Source organism: Asterias amurensis, chromosome 2 (assembly GCF_032118995.1).
Source record: "Asterias amurensis chromosome 2, ASM3211899v1".
Lineage (NCBI taxonomy): Eukaryota > Metazoa > Echinodermata > Asteroidea > Forcipulatida > Asteriidae > Asterias > Asterias amurensis.
The window spans coordinates 25683662-25701834 of record NC_092649.1 but is presented as its reverse complement, the minus strand read 5'-3'; the positions used below and the strand labels follow the sequence as shown (position 1 = coordinate 25701834).

The following is an 18173-nucleotide window of genomic DNA, read 5'->3' as shown; positions in this document are numbered from 1 at the left end:
CAATTATCCGTCGTAAGTCTAGACCGTAATGGTTTAGTAAAATTTCCACTCTGTTTTTTTTTTCTTTTTCATTCTTTTCGCTCTGGATTATTTTCATCTAAGGTTTTGCCGTAGTGGATTATTTATCCTCATTCTGTGAATAAAACCTCTGATTATCTTGGGCTTATATTTGTTTTCAATAACCCAGATTACGGGATTTTCATGGGCAAACATCAGATGGTGAATAGATCTAGACTAAGACCCATAAAGTCTCTTTTATTTGACCGTGTTGATAGAGTGACATGCCGCCACACTTCCTAAGTCTCAAGAACTCCACTTCTGCCCCCTCCCCCAACAAAAATAATTATCTAATAATAACCGTATTTATAATGCGCCTTTTGCCAAAGGATACAAAACGCCAGGTATTATTACTGCAAGGAGTGGGGCGAATTTTGAGATATAAGACCTAATCCTTAAGCACCATGTAATGGTTTACAAGGTGCTGTGGCGCAATATGCTGCCAATCCAGCCAGGAACACCGGGGCGAACCCCTTCTCTTTTCGATAAGTGCACTGGGTTCTTTTACATGCGTTTACACAACACATGGGACCAACGGCTTTACGTCCCATCCGAAGGATGAAGCAATGGTTGTTTGTCTTGCTTAAGGACACAAGTGTCACGGCTGGGGATTTGAACCCACACTCTGCTGATCAGAAACACCAGAGTTTGAATTCTGTGCTCTTAACCGCTCGGCCATGACACTCCCACATGTGGCTACGGCTGTGGCTTGATTATCATGTAAAGCGTCCATAGCAGAACACTTACATGTAAAAACAGCAGTAGCCAAGCAATCTGCACATAACCACATCCTTTTTTTACACCATGTAATTTGTCTTCTCTTTAGCAAGAATCTCTGAGAATCGGTCAGCTCTTGCTAAAAACTCCCTCTTCTAAAGATCTCTTAGAGAATTCATGCAGTGCCATTTAGAATCACAAAATTTCACTGAGATTATGAGGCACTATTTGCCTTGATAAACCTTGAAAGATTTCACTAAACAGATATCAATAAGGTTCCAGACAAAACCGCCATGCAATCATGCTTTGCTTAGCACTGGCTACCAACGAAGATAAATGCTTCAGGCTGTGCTAAGAATAACGAAAACAAGTTTGGGAAAGTTCCATCCCTCTCAGTTTGTATTTTGTACACTTAACTTTTCCAGCTGACAATTGTAATACCCTTTGACAGACACGTTCATCTACAGCACAATTTTGTTTAATAAATTTAAATTGGTGCCCAATTTACCTCAGGTAATTGAAGCTTAGCATCCCAAGGGAAACCGTGGAAATGAATCTCAGTCTTACTGGGTGTGTTCAGTTGTGAAAGGGTCCTTGAGGATTGGGAGTGGGCGGGGTTGGGCTCGGTGCTCTTTTTTTTAGTAGAGGGGGGTCTGTGAGATTTAATCAGCTGGCGGGGTTGCCCAACACATGCTGTGTATTGAAAACAGGAAATTAGGGGTGTTTGAATGCTTAATACCTACAGGCACGTGTAGCATCTTGGACAGTAGGCCTACATGTGCTATGTGAGTCATGTGCATGTTGGTTTGGGGGGGGGGGGGTCTCATTCACTTATACTTAACAAGGTGCTTGTTGGGTAGGGATTGGGGGAGGGACAGCCTATTAAGCCTTCAACTAATGTATTTAGCAATATGACCCAATTGGTCCCTTGATCCAAATTGATCCCTCAACCCAAATTAGTCCCTTGACTCAAATAGGTCCCTTGACCCAAATTAGTCCCTTGACTCAAATAGGTCCCTTGACCCAAATTGGTCCCTTGACCCAAATTGGTCCATTTGTGTTCCAAATAATATAATGCATAGCTGTCCTACATCAATTATCATGCCAGGTACTCAAAATTCCAGGGATGGAGTTTAAATGAAGAGTTTGCTATTTTACTTGAAATACACTCAATTTTATAACCAGTTTTTTGGGGGGGCTAAATTTGCATTTGGGATAAATAACAGGCCCTATCATTTGGATTTTACCGCCAAATCTCAGTGGTCTATTTGTGAGACATCTACTCTAGAGTTGGCAAAGGTCATATGGTTACACACATGTGTGTAAAACAAAATAATATTCAGGTTTTTATACTTATCACAAGGCTGAGGTTTGACATTGTTCGCTCTTGGATGTCAGTGTGTTCTTGAAACATCAGAATATCTTAAGGGAAAGCTCTGGACCCTGGACCCTTGGTCTTGTCAATGCCATCCCTGATTGGATTGAGTAATATTGTTACATTGATACCCTGAGTATCAATTCATTCCAATCAATTATCCTTACCATGGCAGGTGATAACAAAATTCCTTGCCTCATTTTTTTTTAGGGGGAAGGCTGAACGAATTCTTTGACAAGGCCAGTATGTGGTGTGTCCAAGTGTCCAAAATAAGATGGGTTTTATAGATTGTTGCAATGTTTTATAGCGGTCGTACTTTAACTCTCGGGTGAGAATTTTTTTTCTGGGAATCTGGGCCAAGGTAAAGTTCATCGATAGCATAATTGAATTTTAATGAAGTAGGCATAAAAAACCGAGGCTGGCGAAAATGGCACTTTGTTTATTTGTCGGCAACTTCTGAGGGACAGGGGGAGAGAAAGAAGCTCCATGATGGATTTTTCCCTCTTCTTCAGAACTGAAAAACGGTGATGTAGAAATTAGGAAGTGTGTTGCAAGTAATGGCACATGCAACTTCCTAGAGGCGGGTTTCATTTCCACTTCTCTGAAAACCGCAAACTCAAATCTTATAAATGACGATCGAGCGCATTGTTGTTTGTGACCTGGATGTTGCGATGTGATAAATCGGACGCTTGGCTGCAAGTGTTGAAAATGTCACTGTATATATGACCGGAGGAGACAAGTAGAGAGACGGTGGGGTTTTCTTGACTACTTGAAGCTCATCCAGTTGGATGTAACGCTGTAAGGTGACCCTCTCATGAGTGAGAGGATTGTGACGGGCAGGTCTCTCGTTAAAGGGTCTAATGAAGACCTGGATTTACGCTGTCGGGGATAATTATGAGGAAAACAGGCAGGTACGTTGCTCTTTTTTTGGTTTTGTTTTTGCAAGCTTCATGTCAAGGTGGCGCATCTGGAAAAAGACTTTGGGCATGAAATAGAGCACACCTAAATGCCATGTTCAATCTGACATTATTCATTTTGTGGTGATTGGTGTGCGAAATATAACTTGAAGGTTTTTTTTCAGATGTTCTTATCAGTTGCTGAGATTTCTTTTTTCAAGCTGATTCACGTAATTTCCTCTGAACGAGGCACCACCAGTCGGTTGGTGGCCACTACGGCCACTGGATGTTGGTGCCTCGTTCTGAGGATGACTAGTGAAACTAGACGAAACTTAAACAAAAATTATGTGAGTATTGGTTGTGTGTCATAGAAAATTCATTTATTAAGTTGATATTTTACCAGCCTGATGAACTTCTTTCATGATCATATTTTATATTTGAGGATTTTTGATTGAAATAGGTTTGTCTACTTTGATTTTATTTCCTTTCTCAGGCTTTATCACTTTCTGTATAAAATAAAAACATTTTTATCCTGTACAATAAAACTTTCAAACCAAACATAAAGCACCAAGTAAAAAGTACAAGAAACATTCGTAGGACCTCGCTCTGAACAGTTTTGACAAATCCTAGGGGATGGGGGGGGGGGATCTCTGACATTTGATATTTGATATTCAAAGCTTCCAGATTGAAATTGCTGGAGGGCAATGTTTCTCTTGACACTTCTCATACTGTTATACCCACCATCGTTATTATATTCCACACACTAGCAAAATCGCATAATTTTAGGCGGTTGTCTCTCCGAGTCGTAATGATTAATCACACCGTTGGTGGCAACTGCCTTTGTCTCAAGTAAATTAGTAATTCCAGAGTGGCGCGTTTTTCGGGCGGATAAAGTGAAGAGTGAGGTGATAAATCTCCTCGCATCAAACGCCGACGCCGTCTTTCTACCAATGACTCATGCTACGCGGTTTCCATGAGGATATTTTGACAACAATGATAATTGTTTGGTTGTCTGGCGGCTCCAATTGGATAAGGAATTAATGGTTCTTTGGGGTGAGAAATCGTTGGACTGTGAAAGACTGTGCCAGTGCAGTGACTCTTTTTCGCTACTTCAGGCATTTTGATAGACCAAACTAGCGCCAACTTGGGCGCCAAATGTTTACATTTGGTCCTGAAGCACATTATTTGATTGTTTCCACCAAACTCTACAAAAATGTGGATGCAAAATAAAATGAAAATTGAAGTCGGTGACTGTATAACATCATGCAGCTACCACAAATTTTTACAGATTTGTTATTTTGTGCACAATGTTGGGATACACCATTTGAGAATACTTGTCATGGACAACAAAGGTGTCCAGTGCCTTTCTCCCTTTTCACAAGAGAAAAGATTAAAGGTTTTGCACTGAGGCTTACGATTGAGCTATGGGCTTACATAGTAGACAACAAAATAATACAAAATTAAATTCATAACGAGGCCTGACATTTCAATCTTGTAAGGACAAGGCAGTTTCTCCCTACCTAAATTCAAATTTCTATCTGGACATTTTAAGGGGCACCAAGGCAATGACCAGTACTGGGGCTTGAAAGCAATCACCTTTGTTGCTTTAAGCATGGAGCAATAAACTAGATGCTCCATGCTTTAAGTATCAGGGATGGATTATCCATTACCTATTATCAACTCTGATGCGCATATAACAGTTTGCTAATTCTACAACTGTATAGAGGTGTGAAACAGTTGAAGAGTCTGGGTCCATACCACACACACACACACACACACACACACACACACACACAAGTAAACCTATTATAAACAGTTATCTGACTCTAATACCTTCTAACAATTGCTCTATTCCTCTTTTGTTCTCTTCTTAAAGTGGAATAAGATCAGTGGTGACTTGAGACTTTCTGCACACAATGCTTGAATTGTTACCGCCATTTATCAGTCCAGTGTTGTCTGAAAAGTCAGTGATTTCGGCGCTGCTCAAGATGCAAATGAATTGCTATTTTTGTGTGACTCACTCAGTTGGCAACAAATGGACCCTGGTCCCTGTACTGTGTATCTTTTTTATTTGGGAAATGTGATATGGGTGTCTTTGTTTTTTGGTGATGCATTTCTGGAAAGTTGGGTGTTCTTGAGCAGGAAGAATGAGATCAACATTGTTCATGAAGTTTGTATGTTGGATATAGCATGAGCTGTTTGTTGGCTGCTACTCTCTGACATTATTTGGTGAGTTGTCATTTTGTTATTGGCCAGGCTTGTCTTTATTTTGTTTAAAAATTGTGTAAGACCATTAATAGTAATTCTTTTAAAGAATGACAGGTCCTTCTTTGACCTCGCTGAGGGCGCTGTGTAGGCTTGTGACGTCTGATGCAAAGGGTCTATTTTACACAAAACAAAGTCCAAGTGTTCATGCTTTTTGTACCACTTTAGGATCTGTAATACCTGTAGCCTTTTTGGGCACTTCTGAAAACTTGCAATTTCTGTTACCAACCGAAACTGCCATATTTATGTCTCTATTCTATTTGAGGCTTTGAGTTACGTGAGCACTCTGTAAAACATCATATTCCGATTTCGAAATGGTGTCATGCAAAAGTTGAATTGCATTCTGTGGTTATCAATATCCACCCTCGAGGGCACTGGATAGATCTCCAAATTCTAGAAATTTGGCGGGAAATGTTTGTGTCCAAGCTCAATACCAACTGAATATGCAGGTTTCCTGCCGGCGAGATGACCAACCGTTGGTATTTTCATGATCAGATTACCTCAGTATATCCTGTTGTTCTTGACCTTTTCAGGATTTTGTTTTGTCTTAACAATGAGGACTGTATTTCAATCACTTCATGTTTCCTGCTTGAAGAGGTTGTGAAATTCCACAATATGTAATTTAAGTGTCCTACTTGAAAAGGGTACATGTACATGGTGTGTAGAGGGAGCCTGGAATTTCATAGGGGTCAGTGCCTCTGTTGCCCTTGTCTTGACCTTTGCGCCCATTTAGTTATGAACTTTCTGATGTCATTATGGAAGTGCCCTTTATGGCTGGCCAAAGGAAATTTGGTATTGCACCCTCTGGGATCGAAACTCATGACTTGTTACTGAAAGTTGGGGGCACAATGATAATGGGAAACTTGACGGCATTGACCAAGGGGCATAGAGGCAGTCGCCTTCAATGCCTTCGTGAAGCATCAGGCCTGGATATTTTGATGGCATTGTTTTCGTGGCAGAAACAGAAACACATCTTTTCTGTACAGGTAATGACATACAATGAGTTGGAGAGTCAGGGGTTTAATTAAATAAAAAGTAAAACAGTTTGAACTAACAGTAAGAGAAAATAACTCCTAACAATAATTACCAATGACAACTGTCTTATAATTTGTTGATTTTTGGGGGAAATGTTAGAGAAAAGTTCTTCTTTGAGAGTGGGAGTATTTCTTGTGTCACTCCCTCTGGAATGTCGCCTCTTTGGTTTCTTTTCAGAATATTGATTAAATCAAAACAAGTGTACTGTCCTCTCAGCTCGCTCTAGTGTGAGTCGTAAGACTTTCTCGGTGTGTACACAGCTTCTTGAAATCTGTCTTAAGGCAACCATGTTGGGCCTTCTGGAGATGGTTCGCAATGTCTCAGATGCACAACAATTAAATATACACTCTGACAGTACACGTCACCGGCACCTGACAGATGTACAAACATAAAAAATGTCCTGACGGCATAAAGCTGCACCAAAGGGCAATATCGTTTTACAATCATTGATTTTTAGTGCGAACACGAGTCGATTAATTGCAATGTCTGAGATTTTTTGATGGGTGAGAAACAATTAGTTGCATGGGGGAGCATGGAGGACAATAATGTACTGACGTCTGATGGTAGACAAATTCATTCATACCTCAGGTATTTTATGATCAGTGCCCTTTAAAGATTACCCCCAATCCCCTTGAAGCGCCCACTACTTCGCCCGCCCACTTAGTTCAGCAATTTGGATTTTGTATGTTTTAGACTTGTTACTAGTCACTTATGAAGTCTACAAAGTACATGTACATGATCACATTGACCCCTGATAAACTTGCCACTAGTCAGTTGTGAAGCTTGCTGTTTCAATAAGGATAGTATTACCTAGTAGACTTGCTACTTGCTATTTGCTTCTTTCACTGTTCAGCTTCTCAGTTGCAAGTTCAGATGATTAGCCTCCCAAATTATTACTCAAATGTCATTACTCAAGTTTCTTTGTTCAATTTAAAACATTTTTTGGTATGTTTAATTTAAAAAAAAACAATTCATTATACACTTGATTCTTGATAAAAGATGCTTGATTCTTGTAAGAGTTTCACAAAATGAGCCATCCTAAAAGCGCAAGCCCGTTTTCATTTTGCAAAAGGCACTTCTGTTGGAAAATCTTTAAATCATTAGAAAACCAGGGGCCATGGCTTCCGTGGCTCTGCGTGTAATTCCAGGCCTGTCTTGCTAACTGCTAAGAGAGTCATTAATTTGCTGTATCCTTCAGAGTCAGATTCTGATTTCAGGTCTTTCTTTATACAAATCAGGACATCACAATCACAACTGTGAATCACAATCATTGTGTGACTGTTCTCTGAGCCATTAGTTCATCCCAGTTTCAATTTTCCCCGCTGTGACATTGCATCCTGGTATATTTAATTTTAAGGCAGGATCTGGCGAGGACACTTGCCGAGGACCCTCCACTAAGTACGTCACCGGGGTACGGCGCACTGTCATTTTTCGAATGACTCCTGAGTGAAATTGCATGAAACCTTGAATCAATATGAAACAAATTGGACGTAGGAAATAGATGGGCATGGATGGAATTTGAAATTTATGATGGTCCTTCTCTCTGACTCATTTACATTTTATTTTTCCAGCAGATGGTTGTTGAAGTACTGGGTCGCAGTTTCTTAATTGCAGTTATTTGTTGAAGTAGAGGGGGGATGTTAGTTTGATAGTTGTTTTCATTTTATAATTCCTGAAAAATAACATTTGTGGGTGTGTGTGTGTTTCACAAAATGCTGTACCTTAGCTTAAAGCTGTTGCAGTTGTACACGCTAATCCTTTGGCATCATGACAGCAGGCACGATATTCTTCCAAATTTAATCTAATTTCCGATTTATTTTGCCTTGGGAAAAATCTATAAATATTTGAATTGAAAACCCTGAAAAGTCTGTTAAAGCCTACACCATATGTGCATGTAGTTTTAGCCTTTTTAATCGATAAAATATTCATACTATTTTCCAAGGACCAAATACCATGCCCGTGTCAGGCCCGATACTTTGTCCTTTTGAGGGCAAGGCAGGTTTTGTTTGATCAAGCAAGGGCACCTCTACAAAGGAAGTTTCAGTTTCTTCCAGAATGTTTTCAAGGGGCACCAAGGCATTGGCCTAGTAGCTGTGAAGCATCAAGCATGATGTGTGTTTGCATGGAGCTTCCGTCCAGGGTGACAAACAGTACGATTACTAAATCAATAGGGCCTAATACTAACACAGACTCATTTCCTTTATCCTGTCATGACAATGTGCCTGTCAATCATACCTTCAATTCTTTATACAGTCAAAAAAAAAAACTAATGTTGATGCCTGTGCTCTTTCATGTTTTAGGGTTTTGTTTGTTTTGTACGACTGTTTTGGTTTTTGTTGTTGTTTCGGCCTGTATACTGATATGAAAGATTCTCTTTACTAAAGTCATGTTTTTTTAATGACATAGTGAAAGTATTTGATAGTGTTCTTCTGTTTTTTGGGGTGATGCAGGTCTAAAACTTCTCGGATGCAACAAAGGCAACTGCCTCCATGGCCCCTGGTCATTGCCTCGGAAAATTCAATTTCCCTATAGCCTAGATAGGGTGCCCTTAACAAACGCCTTGGTGCCCTTGCTCTTTAAAAAAAGAAGGAGCATACATGTACATGCCTGGTGATGGAATATTGTTTCTTGGTGGGCTTTGCTTAGTCAAATTATCATTACAAATAAATAAGATGATTCACATTAGTCAAGGGATGGATTCAATCTAATGCAGCCCCGTTGTTCCCTGACCAATCTTGCAATGAATTTTGTGAAATGTTTGCGTGCTGCACGCCATCCTCACAGGAAACGTTTGACTGTGTGTTCCAAACGGGTCATAAAGTTGTCAGATTTACGCCATATGCAACATGTCTATAGGGGAAGGGGTTTGCATAAGCGTTTTTGAGGTATGGTGGACACTTTAGGAGTGCACTGTTTGATTTGGGTGTCTACAGACAAATTTACCCAAACCTAAACTGTGTCCACCCTTTCTCAAAACGACTTATCAAGTTCTCAGTTTGAGTTGCTACTTTTCAGACAGACAACCTGAAGATGGTGGTAAGGATGTTGGTTAGCGTCAGGTCTTAGGCAGGAGATAGTCTAGTCTGTAGTCTTCTCCTCCAGCCTCAATATAGATTCTAGCTTTAGTCTGTCATCACAATATCTACAATTTGCCCCTCCAACAGGAAGAGGGAACATGAGGCAGTCATTTTAGATCATTTTCTTTTGGGGGTTACATAGTCATGTTTCTGTGATACATGTTCTCTCGGTGGATTTAGTTGAAGTCTATATTTATATTCTGCATCAGACTCTTGTGATACCAGAGTTGAGCTGGCGAGTGTTTGATAAATCACAGAGTGTAGGGAAAAATTCCTTTTAGTGAGAAACATTCGCACTAGAAAGATATAAAATGCTATTGAACATTGCACGTAAGTTTCTAAATTTAATGAAATTAAATGTCAGATGTTTGCTTTTAAAGTTTGGATTTGAGAGACAGGTATAATTTGAGCTCCCAGCAGTATGATATTTTAAGATAACAAGGGTGTAGAGTCGACACCAAAACCATGGAAATAGGTCCAACAAGCACTGGTTGAAGCCCCCCTCTGCTCTTGTGTCTGAATGGTGATGTTGACTCATGTGGGTGAATGTCACTGTCCAGACTTGTAAACTTGAATAGCCCCCTCTTGTGTTACTATGTGTCTAGGAAAAATTCAGAAGTCTGGCAGACCATATACATTTTGTATGCACTATGAAACTCCTTTGTACATTGTATTTGAAAAATATACAAATTTAAGGACATACTTGGGTCACTGGGATAGCTCGGTGGTCTGGTAGTAAAATACTGCTCTCTGACATAAAACATAGGTTGTGGGTTGGTATCCCAACCAGACGCCTGTGGGTTTGGTTTGGTTTTTCTCTCACAGAACTCAGGAAAGTACTGAGTATGCAGTGCTCAATACACATCAATATAAGTGTAAAGGAAATTTTTTTGGGGGGTTGAACAAATTTTCTTTACTACAGTGGGACTTGAACCGACTGCAGGATTAACGAGCCGGCACTCTACCAACTGAGCTATCTAGCCCTATATTGGCAGTCTCCCTAAGAAAATCGTAGGCCTATATACTTTATTCTACCCTTTGACGGGTCGGGTGGTTTAACTGTTGGGTGCTTTATGTACATTGACATTTAGACATTTAGGTTGAGTGTGTCTTTCGGTATCCATTCTATATTTACAATGATTGTGTTCCTCTTGCCCTTGGTCACTTGGCATTAGGGGATCTAGCTTGATAACTGCTCTTTCGATGGCCCTCTGACTTTCCACCTTTGCTGTGTTTATGTTTGCAGTGTACAACTATTAAACCTGATTGGTACCAATTGATGGTGAGGTTAACATACACTGGCTGTCTGGTACCCGGCCACAATCTCTCTTGGCAAGGTTTACATAAGATTACAGCCATCACCCACTAGACCTATGATCCCAATGCTGCGCGATGTACACTTATTTTGTCGATCCGGTATATCAATAACACAATTTATTCCATGGAGTTTGAAACTTTGCGCATTGATAAAAACAATCAAGTAAAGTTTGTAGTTTCCACCATACACAAGAGTAAAGGCCACGTCTTTCATTGCCTCTGGTCTTGGCCTTGGTGCCCCTTCAGAAGTTTTCCATTGACTTTAAGATTTTCCATTGGAAAGTGCCCTTTGCAAAATGAAAATTACCAGGTTGCTACCAAGTAGGATTTAAAACTTTGCATAATGGTGAAAATGTCCTAGTGGTGGTTCTGAATTAACCAGTTGATATTTCGATTAGTATGCCCTGTTTTTTAAAAAGGATTTTTTTACTTCTTCCTGTTTTTTGTTTCTGACTTTCATCACCTTGCAGTGATGCGGTTATAAATATAGATAATTGTCTTCCACTAGACCTATGATCCCGTTTACATAGGGCAAAATACTTGAAGATTTTGAATTCAATGTGTTTTAAGTATTAGTTTTTCATTTGTATTCCTAGATTTGTATCCGAGTCTTGTGAATTTGAGGTAAACAGATTGAAAATATAGACAAGATGTGCTACATGAAAGTAAAGTTGAAAAGAAACACCCTTTTTTAGTATTTTTATAAATTTATTTGGTTTGGATATACCACTTTTCACGTCAACGATGTTTGTAATCGATATGTGAATAAGATGATGACACTCAGCCTTGTACAATATCACTCACCATCATAAATGTCCTATTAGTCAATAAGCTCTATGCAATATACACACTGTGTAGAGCATCAGTAGTGTGTACGCTAGCATGCACGATCAACCCTCTTCGCCTTACACACTAGCATCAATCGCCGGTTTACATGCAGTTTCCGTGCCAATCAAATTGTGGCTGTCTGATACACTACACTGCTACACCCAGCGAGCGAATAGGCTCCACATTTATTAATACTTATAATAATACCACTATTGATCAGGTGGGTCAGTTTCCTGCTTTGAAAAGCTAAGCTCCAGGGTTAAGTGGTTGACACAGGGATCCTGTGACGACAACGCAACGTTCGGTGGTGGTAGCGCCCCCCTATGCCCATCGATTGAATCATAATGATTGGTCATCGTATGACGTCAGCTGGAGAGTGAATCGCATGTGATGTTTTTCGGGGGGTTGATGATGAGGTCTTGTTGGATGAAACGATCGTACTGAATAGTGGAGAAGAGTTTTTCCCTCTTCTTTCTGTCCGTCCTCTACCTGTACGTCCACGCATGGAAGATTTATTATAGCATGGGGAATGTACCGGTGGCCGAGGCCATGGGTCGAAGTGGCTCTTACAACATGACTCCGCAGTGGTAAGATTTCGTCACTTTTGATTATCTCAGTTTTGAGGATTCACTATAGGGTGGGGGAAATTGCCTGTGAATGTTGCAGGATGTAACGATGGGCACTAGGCAGACATAAATTTGATATGCTGTCTGCTCAGAGTGTGCGAGTATAATGTGAGTGCGGAAAGGTGATACACCTTTTTGATATAGTCATGACTGCAAGGTGACGTTTTTACATCGCCTTAATCAATATGATTTGAATTTATGGTCAACCCCGTCGTTAAAATGTCAATCTTTGATGGGGGTGCTGTTTATGCATTTAAAATGAATGCACATGCATCGCATGTGTTTATGTGGTGATACACAAAATAGATTGTCACTTGTTATTATGAGGGTTTATGTGTATTAGGGTTCCTTTGGGTGTCCATGATTTCTGATAAAAGGCTCAGCACGCCTTGTGCCCCCCCCCCCACCAGTAATTCGGTTACCATGGCTACTGTTAATGCTCATGAATGTTAATTGCAAAAAGCTTTAATGTATTCAGCACGGCTGAACTAAATGTCATCTACAGTCGGTAGTGCAGTGGATCTCGGTAGCTTTAATTTGGAATTAATACGATGGGTTAAAAGAACTCCTGCCTGCAGTTAAATTTAATTATGACTGAATTTACATTTTTTTTTCAGCAATAAAGCAAGGCTTTTTTGTACTAGACCTGCGTTACAATTCTGCAGGTACATGTAACACTCTAAAAAATTACTGACCTCAGTTGGATTTAGCATGTTGCATGGTTGATACTACAATAAGGTTTGTGGTTACATTATAGGGTTTTGAGTCAACAAACAGTTTCTTTCCCCTGAAGATGGTCAGAGTGTACTGATGGTAACGTTGGGTTGTCCCACCAATGCAACTTTTTTTTTTCAGATCCACCATTTCATACCATTTAAAGTATACGTGTATGTATTTCAATGCTGTCTTTTGAAAAGGGTTTGATGTATACATGGTGTTGCTGCAAACCATAATAGATAATTAATTTTACTTATCCGTCATTAGTAGCTACTGCTAATTCTAATCTCATCTCGGCTTAAAAATAAAACTGTTTTATTTGCCTGCGGAAGATAAGACCAATTCTCAACACAAGAACTCCTTAATCCATGCAGTAAACAACCTGCGCACGTTTCGAGAATCCTGGCCACTCGTTCGTACATCATCAGATTAAGAGCATGGTGGCAGGAATAGCATTGGTTATCTTTATGGGGGATGATCAATAAAGGCTGGGGGCCCTGGGGAGGGTAGAGGCGGAGGGTTCAGGGTTGTTGTTTCGCTTCCGTCTACGCATATTGTATCCCTACCTCGCGTGATACTTCCTCGTATGGATGTGTTCAGTTGGCTTTTTGGTCAGGAAGTTGGCGGGCTGTGGCAATCGCCTATTTGTGCAGTTTGTTTGTTTTGCTTGGGAATAGTTTCACTCAGACGGGTTTGGAATCCAGTAGGAAAAACAAAACAAAATGTCTTAATGTATTATAGGGAGGGTGTATGTTTGGAAATCACTCTTTAAATTAATGGCAATAACATTTTTTGGTTAGAAGCCTACGTACAACATCTTTCGATAGTATAGAGCAATCTGAGGAGCATTTCACTTCGAAGTAATAAGTACACAAATAGTTGAACCTGAGAAGCGTTACTGACGTAATGCTTCTCAGATAGTGTGTTCTTATTAGGGAGCATTCTTCTGCGTGGACATAGTTGCTATCTCAAAAACAAAACCACCTTTTGAAATAAAATTTTCCCAGGTAAGTTTTATTAATCAAGATTTTCAATTGGATAAAAAAAAAACAAGTTCAAAGCATTTTCTTCACGTTCAAAGCAAGCACCAAAATTTGGCACTTACTATATCCTGTAACTACAGTAAGCAGGTATTCTACCCATTAGCATAACCAGATTAATCAAATTGGATGCTGATTTGAATCTACGTCAAGTTGAAGTCACTTTGAAGACACCTGCTCATTAATTAAAACACTACAGTTGTAGCTTAAAAGAAGAAAAAGATGTGAAGATACGCTGCCGAGGATGACGGCAAGCACTCGACAAAAGCAGAGATAAGGGGGAGACTAATTAACATTAAAACCCATCATCCTGTGATTCAGTATGGCCTCATACCTCATGTTGGCTGGTGACCAACCTGTAACCATGGCAACTGAGCTATAACACCCTGCATTGAGACCGATTGCAGGTGCAGGAAACCACAGCAAAATGCTGGTGTTGTTTATGTTTTTCTAGTCAAGAAGTACGTAAGAAGAGTTGTTATTTTTGTAAGATCTAAGATATTTTTTTGAAAAGCCATTGTATCCAGCTTGTCACATTTAAATGTCAATGTTTTGTAGACTTGAAGACTTTCTCTTTTGAAGCACTTAACAATTTAGGTAACACAACATGTTTGGTCTCTTGAGGACTAGTCGAAAAAGCCATCCTCTGAACCAGCCCTTTTCAAAGCAAACAAGTCTATGTACCTGTTTACGATACACCGTGTAGAATATTTTTTTGTGGTGTGCTCAAAGAAACCCTTTTATTTTGTAAAGTCATCCTAATTATGCCCAAACATGGCTAATCAATTTCTTTTTTTTTTTACTCCGCCCGCTCTTTTCATTAAACATTTTGGTAAAAAATATTACACAATATATTGCCAGACATATTTTGAACACAGAACATTCATATTATAGCAACCAAACTACGAAGGTAAATAGCACACAAAGGAAAATGATTTAACAGTTTAACTCTTGTGTCAGAAACGGAAATTGGCAGAGACGATTTTCGGTGCTGCATGGCGCTAATTAGCAATCCAAAGTTTGCTTCAGCGAGGAGCCTACAGTTTTTGCAAACAGCGTAGTGTGTACCATATTATTATCACTACTACTGAACAGCACTTGGTTACCGTATCCATGGCTATGTAAGTTACTCCAAATATGTCAAAGAACCTGGAGGTAGAGAGAGTTCTGAAAACACTCTCTCTTTTGGGGGGGTTGGGGAATGGAATTAAATTCCACTTAACACGTCAGAAATAGTCTGATCACATTTGTGTCGGTGTCGCTTATAATCCTCTGTGCAAAGGTAATTTGTAAATTGAAATGTCTAAATTGGCTTTCCAAAGTCCGTCTGTGTCACACATACCTGGCTGTGTACTCTCCCTACCGGTCTGCCATGAATACGATATATTCAAATATCGGCATTGGATCAATGTGTCTTCCTTAATCTACCAATAACAAACAACAAAGCCTGAGGTCTCTCAATCCTTCTCAGGAAAATAAAAGGTCGCAGTGGCGCCTTTCCAAGTTCAATCGTGTTTTTTGAAAATAGAATATTTGGAGTTGGCCAGGAATCCAGGACTCCTCAGATTTGTCTTGACAGGAAATGAGATTAGTGGCTAATTAGCGGAGGGCAGCAGGTTGGTTAAAAAATAGAAGAAGAATTTGTACTGGTGTTAATCTATTAGTTCCTGTCTTGGACACTGTTTGGTCTTTCATCAATGCAGATTAATGGCTGGCTAATATAGGAAGTGTTGCTAGGGGGTTTGTAGACCTGAAAGAATGCATAATAAGATGAGCGTTTGTTTTCTGCATCCGAGAGGTTGATATGTTGGGGATGAGCGGTTGGACATCATCAGGGGTCAATTTCACATAGAGTTAGGACTAGTCCTAGGAGATAAAAACTTAAGGTTAGTCCTAAGTTAGGATCAGTAACTCGTTCTACTTTCATATAAGACTAGTCTTAACTCTTTGTGAAATCCACCCCAGTTTGTCATTGGGGGTTAGTTTGGCTCTGTGTTTTTTCCCTGCTTTTTTTACTCTGTGGACCCACCTCAAATTGTAGCTTGTATGAGGATTCGGTTAGTCACTTACTACCTGGGTCTAGATTCATGGCTCTGCTAACAACGAACTTTGCGCTTGTGGCAAAGAAGATTCTTTACAAGCATAGAATTCTGTGTGTTTTTTTCCTCATTAGGAGTTTTCCTCTCGCATCTAAAACTGAATTTTTCTTGATCTCCTACTCATCTTGTTGTTGGTACTGGTTGTGCTGTTTGGTGCGTAATGAAATAAATTCCACATCTGTAGTTTCATAAACTGTAATGTCAAAGGTATTGTTGTCAGTTCCACCTACGTAATCTCCCTAGCTCTATCAGATCGAAATCCAACTGCAGAAACTCAACACCACGTTTTCATTCTAAAAAGATATCTACCCTAACCCAATACGAAGTATTTTTAGTTGGCTTAGTTCTGGAGCTAGCACTAACTGTTAATCAACTACAATCTTCCAAAACCCAAGCATTTTTGATCATTGGGATTGCTAAGACAGCATTGTCACTAATCAGTGGTTTGCCTGCCTCTATAGAGAAATGCTTTATTTATGGCTGGTCAAATGACAGTTAAAAGAGGAACAGTCAAACTTTCCTCCAAGTGGTCGGACTGGCTAGTTCAGTGTTGCAGACTAGTGGAAATATGGACTAGTGGAAAAGCAAACAGGTGGGGCCTGATCTTGGCCATGAGGATCAGCTGAGCATGGAGTTACTGATAATTAGACATCGGGAGTAACCACGCGCCTGAAAATTGCTAACATCTCCTGCGGGGCGAGGATCTCAAGGTCTTGAAAACTAGGCCACGGAAACTTTCACTTCCTGGTAAACATTGCAACAACTTTTAAGTTGTTTGGGTGCGCTCACTTTGAAACAACCTGTTTACCGTTAAGCGTTTTTATTTGTGTGACGTTTGTCATGCTCTGGCCATCTTAAATGTTCTGATTGCTTGTAGTCTAGTTTGGTAAGGATGTAGAGGAAGTATCTTGGAACAAAGATGACAAACCAGACTTTGTCAATTTGTCTTTTTTGTATGAAGAAGTGAGGAAACATCTTTAATGTGGGCGAAATTTATGGGCTATGAAATTTTAGTTGGTTGTACTGTTCAAATTCTTGTGTAGGAATGGCTCATAAATTTTATGGTTTGTTTTTCAACATTCTTAGGTTGTGAATTTTAGTTTTGTAAAAGGAGAGAAAGGTGATCAACCTTAATAGTTGTTGTTTTGCAAATTGTTTGCAACATTTTGCTATCAGTTTTGGGGGTTACAAAACAAAAAACACGCAAAAAAAAACATAAAATATTTTATGAGCTTTATTTAATTTGATTGTAATAGTCAGGTCATAGAATATTTATAAACTGCATTATCTGAATATTTTATGGTAAATAAACCAATACAAAATCTAGAAATAAACATGTTTGTAATTGTAGAATTTTATCCACCATGAAAGAAAAACAGTTTGTACTTGTAAAGTACTCATATGGACACGGCCCCTCCATCTATTCTTTACTTAGTGTACAAGCATGGTACAACTTGACTCACAGAATAATTGCAATTTATAGGCCATAAAGTACACATAATCATGTTTAATATGGCTTGGTATTACCTCAGGGCAGTGTGTAAACATTGTCAAGAAATGGAGGTTACAAAATAAAGCCATATTAGTGTTTGGTCGGCAAATTTACCATGGTGTATGTCTTGTAATATTTTCAAGCTTGTTATGTAAACGTATGCATGCAAACAGAATAATCAGTGGTTGTGAGAGGATCGGGAGAAGGATGTCGGGGGAGGGGGCGTATTTTGATCACGATTTTCATTTTCAAGGGATAGAGTTTGCCGATGTCGATCAGTCAGCACTGGGAACAGCTCTATACGACATGTGCTTCTCAAATTTTGATTTTGGTATCACTCAGAGAGACAACCGTATATCGAGCTATATTTTCATTTCCTCTTACTCTAGTCTCGTTCCATATGGTTACCCAGCAGGGGTACCAGGGACACGGGTGTCCTTCCTCCTATTGTCTTCATGTACAATACACTATAAATACACACACAGATGGCATAAATAATTTACATGATAATTTTTTTTCATTAAAATATTTGAACGTAGGGGAAAATAAAGGTGTAGTCACCTCTTGTCTGTGTTGCCAGCAAGCTCCCCAATCTACTACACTGGTTAATTGAGATCATTTCAAAGACGTCA

The 18173-nt window shown here is 39.5% G+C and overlaps 1 protein-coding gene across 9 annotated transcripts in view; it reads left to right on the top strand.

Annotated features, from left to right (window-relative positions):
• Positions 1–18173, top strand: part of LOC139954402 (uncharacterized) — a 130299-nt gene that overhangs the window by 81412 nt on the left and 30714 nt on the right. Inside the window, exon 1 of one of the 9 annotated variants that reach the window (XM_071954189.1) lies at positions 2930–3060. The exons of 7 other annotated variants lie outside the window; for them this stretch is intronic. In XM_071954189.1, the coding sequence (XP_071810290.1) occupies positions 3044–3060 (17 nt within the window). In that variant the 5' untranslated portion in view covers positions 2930–3043. Of the gene's footprint in view, positions 1–2929; positions 3061–12001; positions 12155–18173 lie in introns of those variants that run through there. One more of the 9 variants, XM_071954185.1, reaches the window with a different exon arrangement.